General features: G+C 35.0%; 2 protein-coding genes across 4 annotated transcripts in view; both read right to left on the reverse strand.

Annotated features, from left to right (window-relative positions):
- LOC107412112 (uncharacterized) overlaps positions 1-3,363 on the reverse strand; it is a 4,977-nt gene extending 1,614 nt beyond the window's left edge. The window contains exons 1-3 of one of the 2 annotated variants that reach the window (XM_016019824.4): positions 3,076-3,363; positions 2,213-2,372; positions 1-2,116 (exon numbers count right to left, since the gene is read on the reverse strand). The exon at positions 1-2,116 is cut by the window's left edge and continues 1,614 nt beyond it. In XM_016019824.4, coding sequence (XP_015875310.2) covers positions 1-1,999 — 1,999 coding nt within the window. In that variant the 5' untranslated portion in view covers positions 2,000-2,116; positions 2,213-2,372; positions 3,076-3,363. The other variant, XM_048468053.2, reaches the window with a different exon arrangement.
- An 865-nt stretch (positions 3,364-4,228) lies between these two features.
- On the reverse strand, positions 4,229-9,715 carry LOC107412102 (bifunctional 3-dehydroquinate dehydratase/shikimate dehydrogenase, chloroplastic). 2 transcript variants are annotated; one of them, XM_048467761.2, is made up of 12 exons: positions 9,555-9,712; positions 9,054-9,113; positions 8,709-8,941; positions 8,312-8,417; positions 7,084-7,302; positions 6,645-6,991; positions 6,225-6,288; positions 5,946-6,054; positions 5,724-5,867; positions 5,026-5,174; positions 4,686-4,848; positions 4,229-4,585 (listed from the first exon to the last, which is right to left on the reverse strand). In XM_048467761.2, the coding sequence occupies exons 1-12, from the start codon at positions 9,573-9,575 to the stop codon at positions 4,542-4,544; spliced, it is 1,659 nt and encodes a 552-aa protein (XP_048323718.2). In that variant the 5' UTR covers positions 9,576-9,712; the 3' UTR covers positions 4,229-4,541. The 2 variants fall into 2 exon arrangements, with proteins under 2 accessions (XP_048323718.2, XP_048323719.2); XM_048467762.2 differs by lacking the exon at positions 9,054-9,113 and having other exon boundaries at positions 9,555-9,715.
- Between the last annotated feature and the right edge of the window lie 10,620 nt (positions 9,716-20,335).

The raw sequence follows: 20,335 nt of genomic DNA on the forward strand, positions 1-20,335 counted from the left end.
ACAGGCTGACAAACCCTTTAACTTTGCTCAAATAAGCAACTGTAATGCCAGAATCCTCAACAAAATCTGACAGGACTTCCACATATTCAAACTCATACGGCATATGCTTCTGGGGATCAGAAACCCAACTAATATCCCAATTTTGGTAGAGGGCCCAAGTTTCTCCCTTCCTAGGGTATACCATGTAAGTACCTCTACCTCTTCCTTTTACACACTGCATGCGATGAGAAAACATTAGACGATCTTCAGTTTCATCAGTACCCCCAATTCTATACTTGCCACATGCAACTGGCAGATCCTGATCGCACCAATCAATCTCACTTTGGTCATCTGGGTCGGCTTCAAACCAAGAGATCAGCAGCTTAAACCCAGGAGAGAAAACTTTCTTGATACGGGCATAGAATCTTGGCATACCATCAAATGTATCATAAATAGCCCAAACCTGATTAATAGCAAAACAGTTTTCTGCCTTATCTTTATCAAAATCATTAAATTCAGGGTCAGGATATGTAAGGATCTGTGGACCGGACATATGGCTTGACTTTACTTCAGCACCATCATCAGCTTTGCAGTTTTGGTCGAGGTGATCTGAAATAACTGCTTCCTCTTCCTTAACCTCAGATTCACAAGTTTTCTTTATTTTGCTTGGCAAACTTTCTTCAACTGGAACAGTCAAATTATGCTTGACCTCTTTCTCATGACCATCCATAGAAGCAGCAGCAGCTGACCCATCATCTTTGGCTACCCCACCATGCACAGATGCCTTCTTCATGTTCTCATCACTAGCACAGGATGATATAGTCTCTCTTGGCTTTTTAGGACGACTTGCAAAATCTTTATCATCATCACTTACGTTTTCTCTGTATGAAACATTTTGCTTTTGTCTTGAAGATCTCCTAGGGTTATCGCCTTCACATGGTGTAGAAGAATCAATAACATTTTCTTGAGTAACATCTTCAGTATCATTAGTATTTCCAGTCTCACAACTTTCACTGGATTCAACAACTTTCTTCCTCCTCTTTCTGTTTGCATTTTTCGAAGTGTCTGGTTCCTTGGACTTGGCAGGATTAGACTTGGGCATTTCAGCACCTTTCTTGCCCACTCCAACATCTACATGCTGTTTATCCTTCCCTTCCATCTTTGGACGGCCACTGTGCTCAGCAGCATTTCCTGTCTTTGATGCGGGATGGAAGCTAGAAAACCTGTCCTGGAATTTTGTGCCAGAATGGTTTCCTTTACTATTATGTGAGGATACTTTTGGAGGCCCCTGATTCTGAGCTTCTTTCTGGTTGTCAAATTGACTCTGGAAAGATCTTGGTGGCACACCTTGAGAACCCAAATCCTGAGCAACAAAATGTTGGGAGCAACTATGACAAGATAACACTCTATTGACAAAGTTTCTGTAGTATTGGAACCTTATTTTACAATATGGGCAACATGTCCAAAATGTGAGTAGTGTTGTCTGCTGATATGATTGCCAGCCGGTTGATTGTGGATGAGGAATATTATGTTGATTGTTTGCAGTACCATAATGATTCTGAACAGATGTGCTTCCATTTGATTGATGGAGTGATGGATTTACGACTGCAGTTCGCATTAAACCTCTGTATTTCATGTCATATATAGAACGTTTTGAATGATCAGTTAGTACTCTGTTTGCTTCACCAATCAACTTAAAAGCAGCCTCTGCACCAGCAAACTTATTTTTATCAGGATGAAGTAACAGTGCAAGCTTTCTGTATTGTTTTCTGATGGTTGCATCATCAACCGTTTGTTCAATCTGAAGAACTCCATACCAATCCATTTCAGACACACCCATTTTCTTTTCTGCTGAACAGTGAACTTCACAGACTGCAAGCAAATGAGAAATTTTATCAAGCTCAGGAAATAACCGTTGGGCCTTTTGAGCAAACTTCATTGCTCCTGTAAAATCTTTGTTTTGCATCTTTGTTTCTGCAAGTTGCATTGCCCTCATGGCCTCCTCTTTGTTGCACTCCATCAATGATTTAGAAGCAAAACCACCAACTAGATTTGCTGAATACCAGCATAAACACTTATAAAAAGACTAATCTATCCCTGTGACTCCACAGGCCACCTGTCATCCAAAATTATCACCCTGCACGAAATAGTAGCCAACCATCAGTATTTAAATTTTCCCACCATCATATAGTTATCTGATTAAATGATGCAGAAGAGTTCATGGTACACCCACCATTTAGTAACAACCATCAGATGAACAAAAAAGTCCACCGAACAACTGACAAGAAATAATCTGACTTTTCCTGAGCAGAAGGTTCAGAAAAACAAAACAGCTCCACAGGCCCAGTAGGCCAACACTGAAAAGTATGGAAGCAAAACCCAAGATTTCAAACCTGCAACTCCAAACCCATAGACAATGAATCAAAATCATTTAAATTTCGTTCCTCCATCAGCTCCAGTACACATACGCGTATTCACAAAACACAAACATAAACTCACAAACAAAAACCTGGAACTCTAAATGTACTCGGAAAATAATAGTCAAATTAGGACCTTGAATGCCTGCATGAAATCCTTACAAAGCAAACTAATTAAAATAAAATGATTATAAACAATTTGTGCGTGGGAACAACTTCCGACCTCCTAATCCGCTCTTTACTCCCGCCTTATTTCAAAATAACACAGTGAAAAGTAAATCCAATAATTCAAACTCCTTTTTATGCTTACTTTTTTTTTCTTTCCCATTGAAAACAACCACAAAGAACAAAAGCAGTACACGGGTTGATAAGATAAGAAAATGCTAAAATAATAAGCCAACAAAAATTTAAACCCTAATGCATACAATTTATCAAGTTTGTACAGAAGATACACACAGCATATTTACACCAAACAAACTCAAAAACACAAAATCTCACCTCCAGAACGAGAACGAAAGTAAAAAGCAATCGGAAAATAAATAAAAATAGAAAAAGGGATAGAGAATGCAAGAGGTTCAGTAAATTGCAAGGAAATAAAGAGAAAGGTTAAAATCTCAAAAACCCTAAAAAAACCCCCAATCGCAAAGTATAACGTGAGCAGGAAAAGAGAGGAGCTTACTTGCGGTCCAGAGAGAGAGAGAGAGGGAGAGAGAGAGAGAGAGAGCACGAGAGAGATGAAAAATGAAAATGGAGCGGGAGAGAAAAAAAGGAAAACGGAAGGAGGGAAAGAGAAAGTGAGAAAAAAATATTTGGGGGGAAAAATAGAGAGTGAGTAACAAAGAGCCCCCTCTGCTTCTCTGAAATTGCTCTCCTTGCTCTTCTTCTCTCTAAATTTTTTCTTTTTTTGTATTTTCACAATAAAGTTTCTGACCCCTAAACCGCCCTTCCTTCCCCTCTCCTCCCCACCCCACCAAAATTTCATTTAATTTTTTTTTTCTTCTCTTAAACTGATCCGGAACCATCTAGATCTACTTAAGAACCTTCCGATTCCTTGACTTTTTAGAAAAATTCCTCATCCAACGGTTAATACTTAATCTTTTTTTATGTATTTTATTCACCGTTTGATTACCATCCAACGGCCATCAAATCAAACCTCCTTATACAAAATATATTTTTTTTCCTTCCAAAAAAAAAAAAAAATTTTCCAAATTTCCAAAATTTCCTTTTGTTGCTGTATTGTTTTTGAAAATTTAAACAAAAAGGTTTTTGGTCAGATTTTGATTAAGCAAAATTTTTCTGTCTTTATTAAATCCAAGTACTATTTTCCTATCGTTATCAAGAGGGCTTTCCTTTGTAAACTCTGACCACCTTCACAGGTTCCTATTTTGAACCATATCATTTTTAATATTTTATAAAAAATAAAAAAAAAATCAATTTTCAAGTTCTTAGCTACGAAAATGGGGATTCGGCTGATATTTGGTTTTCAAAATATGGAACAATTTTTAATTTATTTTAAAATATTTGATATTTTAAAAAGGTTATGAAAAACATAAGTATTTCAGAAACTGATAAATTGTTAATTTCAAATATAGTCGATGAGAAACTGGTTATTAGATTTTGTTAATTTTGGAGAAAAAAACTATGCATAAATGATAAGGTGATACATTGTTTTTCCCACTTTTGATGTGTCATGGAGTGACTAAATTAACATTTGCTTCAACTTCATATTTTGAATTCAAACGACATAATATGTTATACCAAATATAAAATAATAAAAATTGAAAGACAGAAAACACATCTTTCTCAACGAGACATATTTTCTAAACTAGCACTTAACAATAATTACAATCATATTACTAAATATTAATTACCATAATAGAATTTTTTAGGACAATCCAGAAGACAATGACTATTGGCGTTTAACCTTTAATTATGAGTTCAATGTACAAAATTTTACTAAACATTATTTGGAACTTGAAACCTTGTTGCATACATTAAATGTATATGATGGCCTGGGAAGAGATGGACAAAGTTTGGAATTCATGCCCAAAAAATATAGTTCTGAAAACAAAAAAATGGAGAATTACCATTGCAATTGAGAAACATAAAATCAGTTGCGATATAGATTCAAGATAAACTTCTGTCCTATGTATTTCTTGCCAAGACATCCCTCATCAGTTGCTTTGGTGCTGCATTTTCACAGATGAATGATGACGCAAACAGCATGAGAATTTTGAAAAGAAAGAATCTATAATAATAAGAAAACAAAAAGTATCAAGCTACTCTTACCAGGCAAACCTGTGAATTTTTCAAACTGTTCAAATCCTTGATTGATTAACATTTCTGTCCCATATACAACAGCTACTCCGGACTCTTGTGCTTCTCTTAAAAGTCTGGTTTCTTTCGGAGAGTAAATGGCATCAAACACCAAAGAGTAGTGTTTCAAAGCTTTCTGCAGAAAAACAATTAAAAAAAAATGAGGTACCAACTAAAAATAGCAATCAACTTGATAGATAATGGTAAATAGAAAGACAGTGTAGGAATTTGAATTCCCAGAGACATGCATTTTCTCTTATTTTGTTAAACAATTTGAACGTGTAATTATGGAAAGCTTGATAAGGAGACAGACCTTTGGAATAGGAGTTGCATGACATCTTGGTTTCATTCCAACCGATGTAGTGTTTACAAGAACCATACCATCCTCCGGATGGAAATTTTCTAACTCTGCAAGAGTTATGGCTTTTCCTCCAACTTTACTTGCAAGTTCCTTGGCTTTAGCTAGCACAGTCGAGAAAAAGTCAAAATGCATTAGAAAGTGTAAGTAGAGAAGACGAATCTCCTTTTATGAAAAAGAAAAGGTGAATCACCGTCTGAATATCTGACAAGGCTACAGCTGTTACATTCTCAGATACAAGAGAACAAAAAGAGTATTAGGTTTTTTAACTTCTTTTTTGTCCAGAAAAGAGATAAAAACAAAGGACTTTCTTCTCTCTTTCTATACTTTTTTGATACTTAAACATGCCCAAAAATTGGATAAAAACTGGAGGAGAAAATCATTTTTGCATTGACAAATGGTCAGCCTCCATTAACTTTCTTCATTTACTTGTGCCATACTCCAGTTAAAAGTTTTAAAAATAGGTTTCAAATTTCTGTTATTTCTGAAGTAAATAGGCAAATAGAGAGATCTTTTCCTTTCAAGCATTAGCTTTTATGTAACTCAAATCTATGGCAAAGAAAATTGCTAAAGATCAAAAGGGTTATAATTTAGAGAATTCTGCCAGAATAGAGATTAACAATGATAGCGCATATATGACAGGAAATTCTTACCTAATGTACGATTGGCAACTACTACTCTTGCTCCCTTTTCTTTTCCACCGTATGCAAGTGACTTTCCGGCACCACCAGCTCCCATGACCACTAATAACTTACCGGCTAAGGGAGAACCAGATATGTTGGCTGTTCTATTTAATGCTGTACAGAAACATAACGAATTACAAAACCTTGCTTGCAAGCCTAACTATAGAATAGCTTTTAGAATACAACGGGAACCTCGTAGGCCTTCCTCAATTGCTGCAATTGCTCCAATATAGTCAAAATTATAGCCTATTAACTTTCCATCGGTTGGTCTCTTAATCATGCAATTAATAGCTCCTATTATCTGTAAAGAAGATATAATCAGGATGCACTGAACCAAAAAGAGTTGGTTGAACACTTTCTTCCATATATAGCATCAATGCCAGAATCTTAGGTGTTACTTGAGGCGAAAGAAATCTTATTGCAGTATGTAAAGCCAGTAAAGATTTTGAATAATAGGAGCTAAAGAAATACCTTAGCAATTGGATCAACCTCATCACTGCAATTAAGTCCTGCTTCCTTGTGAGGAGTTGTATAACTATGCATATAAAAAAATAAATAAATAAATAAGAAAAGTAACAATTATTTCCGAAGTCTAAATGGCAGTTTAGGAAATTGCAGGAGGATTTTAGAGTTGCAAAGTGTCATGTAGGTGGGACTTTGTTACGAAATTTCTATATATAAAACATGAGTTAAATCCACTTCCAAACCCATTGAAGTTTGAGACGAAGTCAAGAAACAAACTACTTGCAGATGAATGGGAAAATATACCAAAACACAACATGAACACACTAAATGTGAGAGTCCCAAATTAAAATCTGAGTTTCTCAAACTTGGAAATAGACCTGAAATATGGTAGATAGTGCATGTGTGAAGCTTGCTATGAGATTTTACCTGTATCCAACAAAATCAGGGGACGAGTAAGTTGTAAGGAAATCTTCAACACTATCAACCAACAAAGGCAAATATATTCCATCAAAGCCAACTGATTTAAATGCTGCATTATAAAGATGAGGACTTTTGCTGTGACTAACAGGATTTCCTATCACACCATGTACTTTGGTATCAGATGCTATTTCTCTGAAGTTGTACAAATCCAACAACTCCTTTATAGTTGGTTGCCCTGGAGCTGATACCACCCCGGGCTCAAGTGAACCAAAAGTGAGAAATCCTCCAAATTTCGGGCTAAGTATGCGTGAAATTAAACCCTTTTCACCCATAACAAGTCCTATCATTGGAACCTGCCAATTTTAGTTCTGGTTCAATTAAAACAATATAGATACAATCAGTAGAAACGGTTCTATTTCATAAAGCACAGCTTGAAGTAACTTACATGAGAATGAACAAGTACTTGAAACATGCGTGCAGAGTCGGTAATATCTAAGGCAGTTGTTGCAATCTTCACTATGTCAGCTCCAGTAGCCTGTATTCTTGCTACAAGTTCAGCAATTTCCTCAACTGATGGAGTATTTTGATAATTGTGCGAGGAAACAATGATTTTAGCTTTTCCTGGTTTCTTCAGCTGAATGGAATTGTAGAACTCGTGAGCTACCTTCAAGAAACAAATAGGAAACCATGGTTAACTAGCTAAAATATCAGAAATGACATAATTCAGTAGGAACACCTTAAACTAACTGATAGCATATTGTGCCTTTTCTCGAAGTTGTATGAATGAATAAAGTGTGAAGTCCAGCCGCACCACACTGCACCGACAGTGTGAAACCAGCCACACTGCCATGAGCTCACCATTGTTGACAATGTTTGCTGCATTTAACACCAAAAAACAACTTGCTCAACAATTGTGGGCAACTGTCAGAACCAGTTGAAAACGGTGGCCATGCAACTGACCTTATGAGCCTATAAATAGGCTCCATCCCGTTGCATCTCCAAGCCAAGCCAAGCCAAGCAATCTCAATTCAATCCCAAGAGAGGAGTGTTGAGAGCATTGTAAAGGCTCCAGAGAGAGCTTGAGAGAAGAGTTAAAACTCCAGAGAGAGTTTGATAGTAAATAGAGAGCGATTCCACGGGAGAATCCGAGAGAGAGAAGTTTTGTGTTTTGTATTCTATTTCCAAGAGAGTAATAGAATTCTTTTTTATTTTTCTTCTCCACAGTGGTCAGAGAACCATAACATAAAGAAGCAAAGCAATATGATTCAAACCAAACTGGGAGTCTGAAACTCAGTCCAGAATTAGGCTAAAGGATCAACAACTGTTCCAATACTTTCTTTTCTTCTTCATGTTCCCTAACCTACATTTTGTTTGTGGATTGGAGATCAAAAAGCCGGGTCCTTTATTGTGTAAAGTGTTAAGTTGGAAGAACCAACTCAACTAACAAAATGGCCTATTTATGCGGAGCTTTCTATGGAGCAGTTGTCCTAATGTATATAAACCAATGAAAGCAATCGGCAGTAACAGAAGTAACAGAACTGCTGAATATACTAGTGCTTTGTTCATTCTTTGACCCAACAATCAGGTTCTATTGAGTAACAGAATTGCATAAAAAAACATAAAACATTAAAAACTAAAGCAAGGAATAAGAAATAAAAGATTGCAATCTCTACCTTAAGCTCAATGTCAATATAATCAGCACCAATTTCCGAGGCTAGATGCAGTGCATCTTGTCGCTTGCTTTCATTACCATCATATTGACCGCCCTCCCATACTGGTCTATGAGTTATATGATATTTCAATGTGAGGAAAATAAATAAATAAATAAAACATTCGATCAAAAGAAGAGGAATTCCTATTCTTAACAAGTTACATCTAAACCAATTGTTATTTTTCCTCAGCTTTTGAAAAAACAAGGTTTTTCGGCATTTAAAGAAAAGAAAAGTTCAAAATTCAGTATGAATAATTCAATCCCAAGTGATAAAGGACGAATTACAATTAAGAAAAACAAAAATTTGGCAACTACAGCTAAAATGGATTGTGAGTTTTATAAAACAATTCAATCATTACCTGTAAGTGACAATAGCGGGCAAAGGAGACCGTTTGATTAGGATTTCGAGATCTTGTCTCGGAATGAAGTTCTTCAGGTAGTCTAAACGAATCTCAACAATGTCAGCACCAGCTTCATTTGCCTTTCGCATTTGAACCAGCATCTCATCAACCGACTCCGCCATTATTGGAGCACAAATCAGTGTTGAATTTCTTCTACCTCCTTTTGTAGTATGAAGATCCGAAGTAGTCAACTATAAGAAATTCGCGCAAACAGAGAATGAGAATAAGCCTAGTTTACATTTTTGTGTGAAAAGAATGTAGGAGGTAAACGAAAATGAAATCTTAAGCCTCAAATTTCCAAACCATGTACTGTTTTTCTTCCACTGAATTATCACAGAAGCAACTCTGACTCTGTTTAGTAAACTTGGTCCAGGAAGAGAGAGAGAGAGAGAGAGAAAGAAAAAAAAAAAAAAACTCTGTTTGGTTAACAAGAAAATGGTAACCAAAGAAATAGAGCTTGAATCTTAATTCTCCATTAAATGAATGACCAGGTATAGAAACAGGGTTTTCTTTATATCTTCCATTTAAAAACCTTCAATTAACCTTGTCCATTTCAGCCAAAATCGACTCAAACTTCACAATTTCAGAAAAGATCAAAAACAGCCATAAAATCCAATTAATGTCATTATATAAGCAACAAAAAAAAAACAAAAGGGTCGGATTCTATACCAAAACCACGAAATCAATAACTCAACCCATCTTTTCTCAAATCCAGAGAAAAAAAAAAAAATTGCTAAAACTATGTACAACAACAATTAAAAAAAAGAAAAAGAAAAACATTGCTGGAAAAGGAAGAAGCTTTACTGGAAGGTCGCTGATAACCATTGTGTCTGAGTTGCTTGAAAGTTTGAACTCCGAAGACAAAGGTAGCGAGAAATGGGAAAGGTAATGGGAAAAAGGTCTAGTCAAGACCAATAGAGAGAGAGAGAGAGAGAGAGAGAGTTTGGTATGTTGGGATGTGATTTGGGGTTAGGTAAGGTAGGAGAGAGAGATAGACTTCGGCTGCTGCAATTAACCACTTGCGTAACCTTTCCACCTATTTTAGCTTACCAGTTTTAAACCTTTAAAAAGAAGACCGTTAGATAGTTTACTTTTTGCGACTTTTTTCCTTTCTCTTTAACAAGTTGAAAACAATGTTATCTACGTTTTACCCAACATTATAACTTTTTCTTTTTCTTTTTTTTAACTTTTATCTTATTTGCTAGAAAATCCCTTGTATTATGACATTAATTATTTTAAGTCACCAAGTCCAATCAATGCATTATAATAAATGAATTTGATAAAATTAAACACATATAACTTATATAAGTCTATTTAGAAATTTTTTCATTCTATTTTTTTATTTAAAAATTTTTAAAACTATATATATGGATAATTTTGTCAAATTTATTAGGACTTTAACATAATAATTTAAGGGGCTATACAAGAGTTTTTTTTTTTTTTTTCTTGACATTGGGAGGCAAAATTCAAAATGTAATACAACTGAGGGGTAAAATATAGTTACCCATAAATCTTAAGGAAATATTCCTTTGTGAAAATGTTTTTATGTCTCTCTTTTATTATGCAAGATTTTCTTCTTAAGTAGAGGATTTAATAGAATGACTGAAAATAAAATTCATAATTGTTTTTACATTAAAAAATTGTTAAAAAAAAAAAAACTATGTAGTTATTCATTATTACTATTTATATTAACAACAGTTCGAAATGTATAATTTTTTAAGAAACAATTTAAGGTATTTTCATTTTTTTTTTTAACTTTCAGAAATATTTATAAGATTTTGGAAAAAAAAAAAAAAATAGTTCTAAACTAAGTTTTGAAAGTTTAGGATCGGCACTTAATCGTACATAGCGTGGTTAGGTAGGTAAGGCAAAAGACCGACCGTGACGGGGACTTCCACATCTCCTTCCTTCTATAAGCCATCAAACGTGCGCGGGAATCGTCCACTTCAAAATTTCCTTTTTCTTTTGGCCCTCCATTTCTCTATTATTATTATTATTATTATTTTTCGAATAAATCTCTCTCTCTCTCTCTCTCTCTCTCTCTCTCTCTCTCTCTCTCTCTCTCTCTCTCTCTCTCTCTCTTATTTATTAGTCTTTTTTTGTTTTTTGCTAAGTATTTACTAGTCTTTTATTTATTGCTGCTCGAATTGACCAAATTGTACTTTAATGTTGTTTCAAGGAGTCAACTTCCTGTGGCCCCGTGTTTAAAAGAATATACTATGCCCGAGTGGCTCTACACTAGATTAGGCTATTTTAAACCATTATAATTTATTTAACTTGTAAAATCCAATGTAATGTAGGCTCTTTTAAACCAAATAAATAAATGTAATTTAGGATCTAAAATGAGGAAAAAAATAACATAATTACAATCCTAAAAATTTCCAATTGTTTTAAATTTAAACCACCAGTAATACAACCAATAATTTTTTTAAAAAAATACAACCATTAATAACTTGCAAAGATAAAATATATAACCAATAATCACACTTTTTTTTGTCCTGTACCAATAATCATACTTAGATATCAAAATAAACTGGTTTCTTTACATTAAATTTTTTGTCCTGTACAAATAATTTGTTTCTTTTTTTGTCCTGTACCAATAATCACTTGGGATTGTACAGTTTACGTTCCTCTTTCCGGTAGATTTTCCACCACGTAAATAGAAACTCAAAACAAAGTTTTTCACTTTTATCTTCAAATCATTTATTTCTACGTAGGGGGACAAACTCTGTCTTTAATTTATCTTATTAATACATATAATTTGACATCATCTAGTAAGTAATACATGACACATCTACGTTGTCTAATGCAGGGAAAAACATCAATTTTCATTACAAGAACTTGTGCCTGGGAACGGGATAACAGATGAAAAATTCTTGCTATTTCTGTAGTATCGGCTGCGTCCACGACAAGTTTGATGATATCTGGGCCAGTAGCTTGAACGCGTGCAACAATACTGCCGAGATCTTCTTTTGGAGGGTTCTCACCATTCACATGGTATGATACAATAAATTTGCTGCCACAATGATGATTCATTTTCTGTTCCACCAGAAGAACAGAAGCCAACTACAGACGTTCACAAGAAAAAAGTTGGAATCAGAAACAGAGTTGCGTGTTGATGAGTCCTACTTGAATTGAAACACTACGAAGTTGAAGACAACCCGGTACTCTCTGAAAAATTGGAGAGTGGATTTGAAGAAAAAACGGAGTAGGTGACAGAGAAATAAATAAATAAAATTGATTGAGTGTGATGAAAAAGAGAATGGCTAATACATTGGAGTCCACTTATAGCTAGTTTGGTCATGAAAAAGAAAATGATAATCGATAAGGCCAATTCAATTCGAGTTATGGGAATTTGAAAGTTGGTGGGGATAATTGTTTGGTTCTAATATCCCAGCACCATCAGCATCGTACGACTCAGAAGCAGGACTCAATTTGCACACAGAAAAAGACAAAAACCAAGAGTCAAGAGTCACGAAACTCCCACCCATTTGAGAAGGAACCATTTTTGTATATATACTGTTAGAGTTTGGGCCCATGTATATGTAAATGATTTGGGTCTCAAAAGGTTTTGGGTTTTGGTTTGTTTTTGTTTTTGAAAAATATTATTTTTGAATAAAATAAAAATATTTTTGAACGTGGGAAGTTGAGAGTTTGAAGGTTTTACAACTCTTTGTTGTTTAAAATTAGTTACTTACACGTTCTTTGATAACGTTTCTACAATTTTTTTTTACAGAAAATAAGAAAAAAAAACAGTGGAAAATGGAAAGTACTCAGATAGTTCGAAGAGAAGAGCTTCAGAGGTGTTGAATCTGAAAGCTTTTGCAGCCGTTGTATCCTGGGAGACGTTCGCTACAAAACTCCTTCACCGGTGGGCGTAAAACGTCTTAATGACACTGTGGTATCACACAGGCCTCGGTCAACCTTTCTAGAAAGTAGATCAATTTTAAGGACCTACACATTCTATAATGTTTTAATTATTTTGTATTTAATTTTATTTATTTTGTATTAAATTGTCCATATGTATTTATATGTATTTACATATTATGTTTGCAACAATCTTAAGACGTTTTACAAATTTTATATATGTAAATATAATGTGGAAATTTAAGTTGTTTATTATGTTATTGATTACTATGTATATATTGCATTTTTATGTGTATATATATATATTGATTATATATTTCCATGTATGTTTCACTGTTGAAACAAGAGAAAGAAAAAAAAAATTTATGGGTAATTATTAATTTTTATGTTTTTTATCAAAAATTCTTTCCAAAATCGAATTGCCCATAAATTTCTAAACCTTTTGGTCTATTTTTGGCAATTTTTTGGCCGCTGGAAGAGTGAAAAAAAGAAAAAAAAAAATTGATTCTGGATCGTATGACCCGTTTACTAGAGAAACCGAGTCAAAACCACTCGGTTGAAGGTTGAAGAAGAAAGGAAATTAGGGTTTGGGCTGTATCCTAAAGACTGGGCCAGTTTTTTTTAACTGGGTTAGGCCCAGTTCTAAGCCCAGATCAGGTTAGAACAGGCTACTGTTCAACCCAGGACCCAGGCTCGATTGAGATAAAGGCCCAAAAGAAACGACCCAATGGCAAATAGGCTAGCCACGTGTCGCAAGGAGAGAGCGCCACGTGTCGAAACGACGTGCATACAAATGGGGCACCGAGGCGAGGCCACGTGTCGCAAAAGCAATGAGCCAACGGGGTGGAACACGTGTCAACCTATACAGGTGCCATGTGTCTCCTTCTCGGACGGCCACGTGTCACGCTCTGGATAGTCCACGTGTCAACCTGCTAAGGTGACACGTGTCTGTCTCTAGTAGTGACACGTGTCGAAAATAGTGTCAACAGGATCGCCACATGGCATATCCACGTCAGCCCTAGCTGTCATGTGGCGTTGCCACATCAGCATAGTGACACGTGGCATGAACAGTACCAATAAATAGTGACTGTAAATAGTATTTTTTATGTATACAGTAATTTTTGTGGTGTATTCAGAAACCTTAAAAATCACTTTTTTGTGTTTTTTCTTTATGGAAATTGCTTATAATTAGTTTGTTAATATAGAAAATAACAACTAATTGATTTCTGTTGTGTGATGTTACAGAAATGGTAAGTGGAGACAACAGGATTGTGCCCACTTAGACTTCTGGAATTCAGATGCCTCCTTCTGCTAGTTATGCAGAAAAACTTGAGAAGTTTAATGGAGCAAACTTCAAAAGGTGGCAGCAGAAGATGCTATTTTACTTGACCACCCTGGGACTTGCGCGGTACTTGACTGAAGATGCGCCATCCAGTAATGAAGAGAGTGATAAGGAGACTCTCATGGCGGTGGATGCATGGAATAACTCCGATTACTTATGTTGGAATTATATCCTGAATGGCCTGTCTGATGCCCTGTATGGTATATACTGTGGCACGAAATCAGCTAAGGAGCTGTGGAAAACATTGGACCGGTAGTATAAGACCGAGAATGCGGGTTCAGGAAAGTTTATTACAGGCCGATTCTTGGACTACATGATGGTGGATGCGAAGCTAATAATGAATCAAGTACATGAGTTGTAAGTGCTTATTCAGGAAATGCTTGCTAAAGGGATGATAATGAATGAAACATTACAAGTGGCTTGTATGATTGAGAAGCTATCTCCGAGTTGGAGTAACTTCAGGAATTATCTGAAGCACAAGAGAAAGGAGATGGATATGGAGGCTCTTATTAGCAAGCTTCGCATAGAAGATGACAACAGGAAGTCTGATAAGAGAACTTCGAAGGTCGTGTTGAAGGCTAATGTTGTGGAGCATGGTCAGGGCTCCAAGAATAAGAAGCAAATTGGAAAAGCTTCTAAGCTGGGGCCAAAAGGAGAAATTTTCAAGAAGGCCAAATTTCAAGGCAGGTGCTTCAACTGTGACAAGATGGATCACAGAGCTACTGAATGTAAGCTGCCAAAGAGAAAGAGGAACCAGGCACAGGTGATGGAGGACATCACTAAAGAGGTTGACGATATTGACCTAAGTGCTGTGATATCTGAGGTGAACTTGGTGGGATCTAATCCTAGACAGTGGTGGATAGATACTGGTGCGACCCGCCACGTGTGTTCGGATAGGAGTATGTTCACTTCCTTCGAACCAAAGAAGTATGAGGAGAAGCTGTTTATGGGTAACTCCGCTACCTCAGAAATCCAAGGTGAGGGCAAAGTAATCCTGAAGATGATCTCGAGGAAAGAGCTGACTCTGAATAATGTACTGTATGTTCCAGACATTCACAAGAATCTGGTATCTGGATCGCTGCTGAGCAAACATGGTTTTCGCTTAGTGTTTGAGTTAGATAAGGTTATTTGTCCAAATTTGGGATATTTGTGGGAAAGGGCTATGTAGTCAATGGTTTATTTAAACTGAATGTAATGACTGTAAAGCCTAAAGAAATGAATAAAGCTATTAGTTCTTCTGTTTACTTGCTTGAGTTTTCCATTTTGTGGCATGGTAGACTAGGACATTTTAATTTTAATTCTCTGCGGAGATTAATTAACTTAAATCATATTCCCACATTTGAAATTGATTCCAATCATAAGTGTGAAACTTGTGTGGAAGCAAAATTAACAAGGTCATCATATCAAACAATTGATAGAAAAAACGAACCTTTGGATTTAATACATAGTGATATATGTGATTTAAAATTCGCACCGATTAGAGGTGGTAATAAGTATTTTATCACCTTTATTGATGATAGCACGAAATATTGCTATGTATACTTGCTTAAAAGCAAGGATGAGGCTATAGAGAAATTTATTCTCTATAAAATGGAAGTTGAGAATCAACTCAACAGGAAAGTTAAAGTGATCAGAAATGATCGTGGTGGAGAGTATGTAACTCCTTTCGGAGAGTATTGTGTTCAACATGGCATAATACATGAAGTTACTCCACCATATTCGCCACAATCAAATGGTGTGGCTGAACAGAAAAATAGAACCTTGAAAGAAATGATGAATGCAATGTTGATAAGTTCTGGAGTACCTCAGAACTTGTGGGGAAAAGCCATTTTGTCGGCAAATGATCTTTTAAATAAGGTGTCCCAAAAAGATAAGGTAAAGACACCTTATGAGGTATGGAAGGGAAGACAACCCTTCTACAAATATTTACGAGTATGGGGGTGTCTAGCTAAAGTAGTAGTACCTACACCTAAGAAGGTGAAAATAGATCCCAAAACTGTTGATTGCATCTTCATAGGATATGCATAGAATAGTAGTACATATTGGTTTCTCGTGTATAGGTCAGAAATTTCTGATATACACAAGAACACAATAATGGAATCGAGAAATGCATCATTTTTCGAACACATTTTTCCATATAAAGTGGAAGAAGGACCGAGTACGTCTAAACGAACTTATGACACTATTTATGATGATAATCATGATAGTGATCAAGAACAAGAAACTGAAGTTGAGTTTAGACGTAGCAAGAGAGTAAGAACTGAAAATTCCTACGGTCCGAATTTTCTTACTTATATGCTAGAAAGTGAACCTCAAAGCCTCAAAGAGGCCATAAATTCTCCTGAAGGGAATTTATGGAAAGAAACGGTTAAAAGTGAAATTGATTCCATCCTGCAGAATCATACTCGGGAGTTGGTAGATCTTTCTCTAGGTTGTAAACCTTTGGGTTACAAATGGATTTTTAAAAGGAAGATGAAAGCAGATGGAACAATAGATAAATACAAGGCAAGGCTTGTAATTAAGGGATACAAGCAAAAATAAGGCCTTGATTATTTTGACACTTATTCTCCAGTAAAGAGGATAAATTCCATAAGGATGGTACTGGCAATCGCAGCATTGAGGGATCTTGCAGTACATCAAATGGATGTGAAAACAGGTTTTTTTAATGGAGATCTAGAGGATGAGATCTACATGGAGCAACCTGAGGGTTTCAGTGCTCCAGGACAAGAAAAGAAAGTCTGCAGATTGATAAAGTCCTTATATGGACTTAAACAAGTTCCAAAGCAATGGCATCAAAAATTTGATAATGCCATGCTAAAAAATGGATTTAAAATAAATGAATGTGATAAGTGTATCTATGTAAAAGATACAGAGAATGGATATGTCATTCTATGTTTGTATGTAGATGACATACTCATAGTAGGTAGTGACGACAATATGGTCCGAACTACAAAAGCCATGTTAAATTCTAAATTTGACATGAAAGATATAGGGCTTCCAGATGTGATTTTAGGTATGAAAATCACGAGAACTTCGAATGGAATCATTCTTAGTCAAATTCATTATGTAGATAAAATACTGGCTAAGTTTAGTAATGATGATACTAGTATAGCCAGAACACCCATAGATATGAGTTTACACTTATCCAAAAATAAAGAAGAATGTGTATCTGAAGTGGAATATGCTAGGGTGATTGGAAGTCTGATGTACTTGATGAGTTGTACCAGACCAAACTTAGCCTATGCAATAAGTAGACTAAGTAGATACACGAATAATCCAAATGAAGATCATTGGAAGGGGATGGTTAGAGTACTAAGATATCTACGATACACTCGTGAATACGGAATGCACTATACAAGATATCTTACTGTATTAGAAGGATATAGTGATGCAAATTGGATATCAGATATAAAGGATTCAAAATCCACTAATGGTTATGTGTTCACATTAGCAGGTGCAGCTGTGACATGGAAGTACTTAAAACAAACGGTGATAGCTCGATGCACTATGGAATCCGAGTTTATTGCTTTGGATAAATGTGGTGAAGAGGCAGAATGGCTACGCCAATTTTTAGAGGACATTCTGAGGTGGCCTAAACTTGTGCCAGCAATAAGTTTACATTGTGATAGTCAATCTGCGATTGGTAGGGCACAGAATATTATGTATAATGGAAAGTCTAGACACATTCGTCGTAGACACAATTCCATTAGACAATTAATCTCAGCTGAAGTTATCTCAATAGACTATGTGAAGTCAAAAGATAACATTGCGGATCCGCTAACCAAAGGGTTAATAGAGAACTAGTTGAGAAGTCATCAAGGGGAATGGGATTGAAGCCCGTGAATAAAGTCAATACGATGGAAACCCAACCTAGTTGACTGGAGATCCCAAGATCTAGGTTCAATGGGACAACTCAATTGTAAAGACTAGTATGGATCATTGTGGGGGGTTAATCCTCTGCCCATTCCTATGATGAAACAGTGATAGAAAGAGGTTAAGCATAAAACTATGTTTTTAATGATTCGTATAAGTGTGTGTTTAGTAATCTATGCATAGGTATGCTGATTACATAAGAAATAGGAATCACCTATGTGAGAGAGAAGAGTGGCCACTTCAAAGGAGAATTGTTTAGGGCACAATTCTTTAGAAACTCTCGCAGAACCAGGGAGGTATTCAGGGCCAAAATGAACACAACAGTGAGAACTGAAGTGTACCAGGAAGGAATCATGTGTGGGTTATGTTGTCATTTACACAAAAGACGAAATGGTTTAAAGATATCGCTTCTACCATAAGTCAGTAAAGAAAATGTAGTCTCACAAGGAAAGGTTCAAAGAGTAACATCTACCTATTCTATGTAGGTTTCAACTGTAGAGCTTTACCACCAGAGTCATGGTTGTTTTAAAAGTCAAATCATTCATGTGGGGGTTTGTTAGAGTTTGGGCCCATGTATATGTGAATGATTTGGGTCTCAAAAGGTTTTGGGTTTTTGTTTATTTCTGTTTTGGAAAAATATTATTTTTGAATAAAATAAAAAGATTTTTGAACGTGGGAAGTTGAGAGTTTGAAGGTTTTACAACTCTTTGTTGTTTAGAGTTGGTTACTTACACGTTCTGTGATAACGTTTTTACATTTTTTTTTTTACAGAAAATAAGAAAAAAAAAGGGTTTTTTTTTTTTTTGAGTTGAATGAGAGAGAACAAAAAACAGTGGTAAAGGGAAGGTACTTAGATAATTCGAAGAGAAAAGCTTTAGAAGTGCTGAATCTAAAAGTTTTTTGCAGCCGTTGTATCCTAGGAGATGTTCGCTACAAAACTCCTGCACTGGTGGGTGTAAAACATCTTAATGACACTGTAGTATCACACAAGTCTCGATCAACCTTTCTAGAAAGTAGAACAATTTTAAAGATCTACAGGATCTATAATATTTTAATTATTTTATATTTAATTTTATTTATTTTGTATTAAATTGTCCATATATATTTAGATATATTCACATATTAGTTTGGTCATGAAAAAGTAAATGATAATCGATAAGGCCAATTCAATTCGAGTTATGGGAATTTGAAAGTTGGTGGGGATAATTGTTTGGTTCTAATATCCCAGCATCATCAGCATCGTACGACTCAGAAGCAGGACTCAATTTGCACACAGAAAAAGACAAAAACCAAGAGTCAAGAGTCAAGAAACTCCCACCCATTTGAGCGGGAACCATTTTTGTATATATACATCAGCAGCGGGCTGTGCCGTGCGGTGTATGGATGGGTTAAAGTTTTGGTACGTTGGAGATCTGGATTGCTGGTGGTGGGTTAGGTGTTTGATATGTTCGAATCTCTTTCCTTAAATAATACCCAAAAGGCACGTTGGTTTAGGAGGGCACTGAATGCTTTTTGAACCCCTTATTTATTTATATTTTTTTATTGCTTATTTCGTCTTCTTTCTAGTTTTGAGTTAATAACTTTCTGCTCATGTCTAACTATAACTATGATGATTACTAAATGGTAATCCATTTTTTCAGCCTATTTGTAAACGGCTTCTAGATTGTAGTTGTTGAAGATCTAATATTATTTTATATTTGTATTCGTTGAAGAGTTCATTTGAATAGAAAAATTACTAACGAGTGGTTTATTGCTTAAAAAGGAATTATTCAAAAGTACAAAAATCAAAATTTATATTTTGGATAAATATTATCAAATCTGTATTACCATATTCAAATATAAATTAATTTCCTTTCTTGAAAAAGGATACCGAAAATTTAGCTACGCTCATTATGAATGATTACCTTTTTCAAGATATTAAAACAGGAAAATAAGAAAGGCCTTTTTTTTTTTTTTTTTTGTTGGGGCTATCCTCTGTGTCCTCCCCATCCAAGTGACTCAAACACGAGTGCTCACCGTCGGAGCTATCCGCTTATATGAAAGTATGAAAAAAAGAAGATTTTTTTTTTTTTTTTTTTGGCTATCCCCAGGCCCGCTCCATTCAAGTCACAAATGCTCACCACCAAAACTACCCGTTTATATAAACGTATGAAAAAAAATATACATATAATCTTTGTAAAATAATGACACATACAGCATTACGAAATATGTTTAATTTAAATTTTGAAAGATTTTTAAAATATTTAACAGTTTCAACATATTCGATTTAAATTTTAAAATAATATTTATATTTTTTTAAATTTAGATATATTTAATTAGAACTTATATAAAATTTTATCAAATTTAAAAAATTATTGATTTTCAAAAGAATTTTAAAAAATAATAAATTTGAAAATATTTAAAAAATAAAATTGTAATTAAAATTGTTAATATAAAATCTAGTCTTAATTTTAAAAATTTTTTGTGTTTGGTTTATGAAATAGAATAAAAATTCTTAAAATTT

Source organism: Ziziphus jujuba, chromosome 10, assembly GCF_031755915.1.
Source record: "Ziziphus jujuba cultivar Dongzao chromosome 10, ASM3175591v1".
Taxonomy (NCBI): domain Eukaryota; kingdom Viridiplantae; phylum Streptophyta; class Magnoliopsida; order Rosales; family Rhamnaceae; genus Ziziphus; species Ziziphus jujuba.

What these genes read in the sequence shown, in the direction of transcription:
- LOC107412102 (XM_048467761.2), bottom strand. Translation starts at nt 9,575, where the DNA reads ATGGTTATCAGCGACCTTCCA. An exon ending in AGGTTGATCCAATTGCTAAG is followed by an intron (nt 6,055 to 6,224) that starts GTATTTCTTTAG and finishes TCTTCTTTACAG; the next exon opens with ATAATAGGAGCTATTAATTG. An exon ending in AATTGAGGAAGGCCTACGAG is followed by an intron (nt 5,868 to 5,945) that starts GTTCCCGTTGTA and finishes GTTTCTGTACAG; the next exon opens with CATTAAATAGAACAGCCAAC.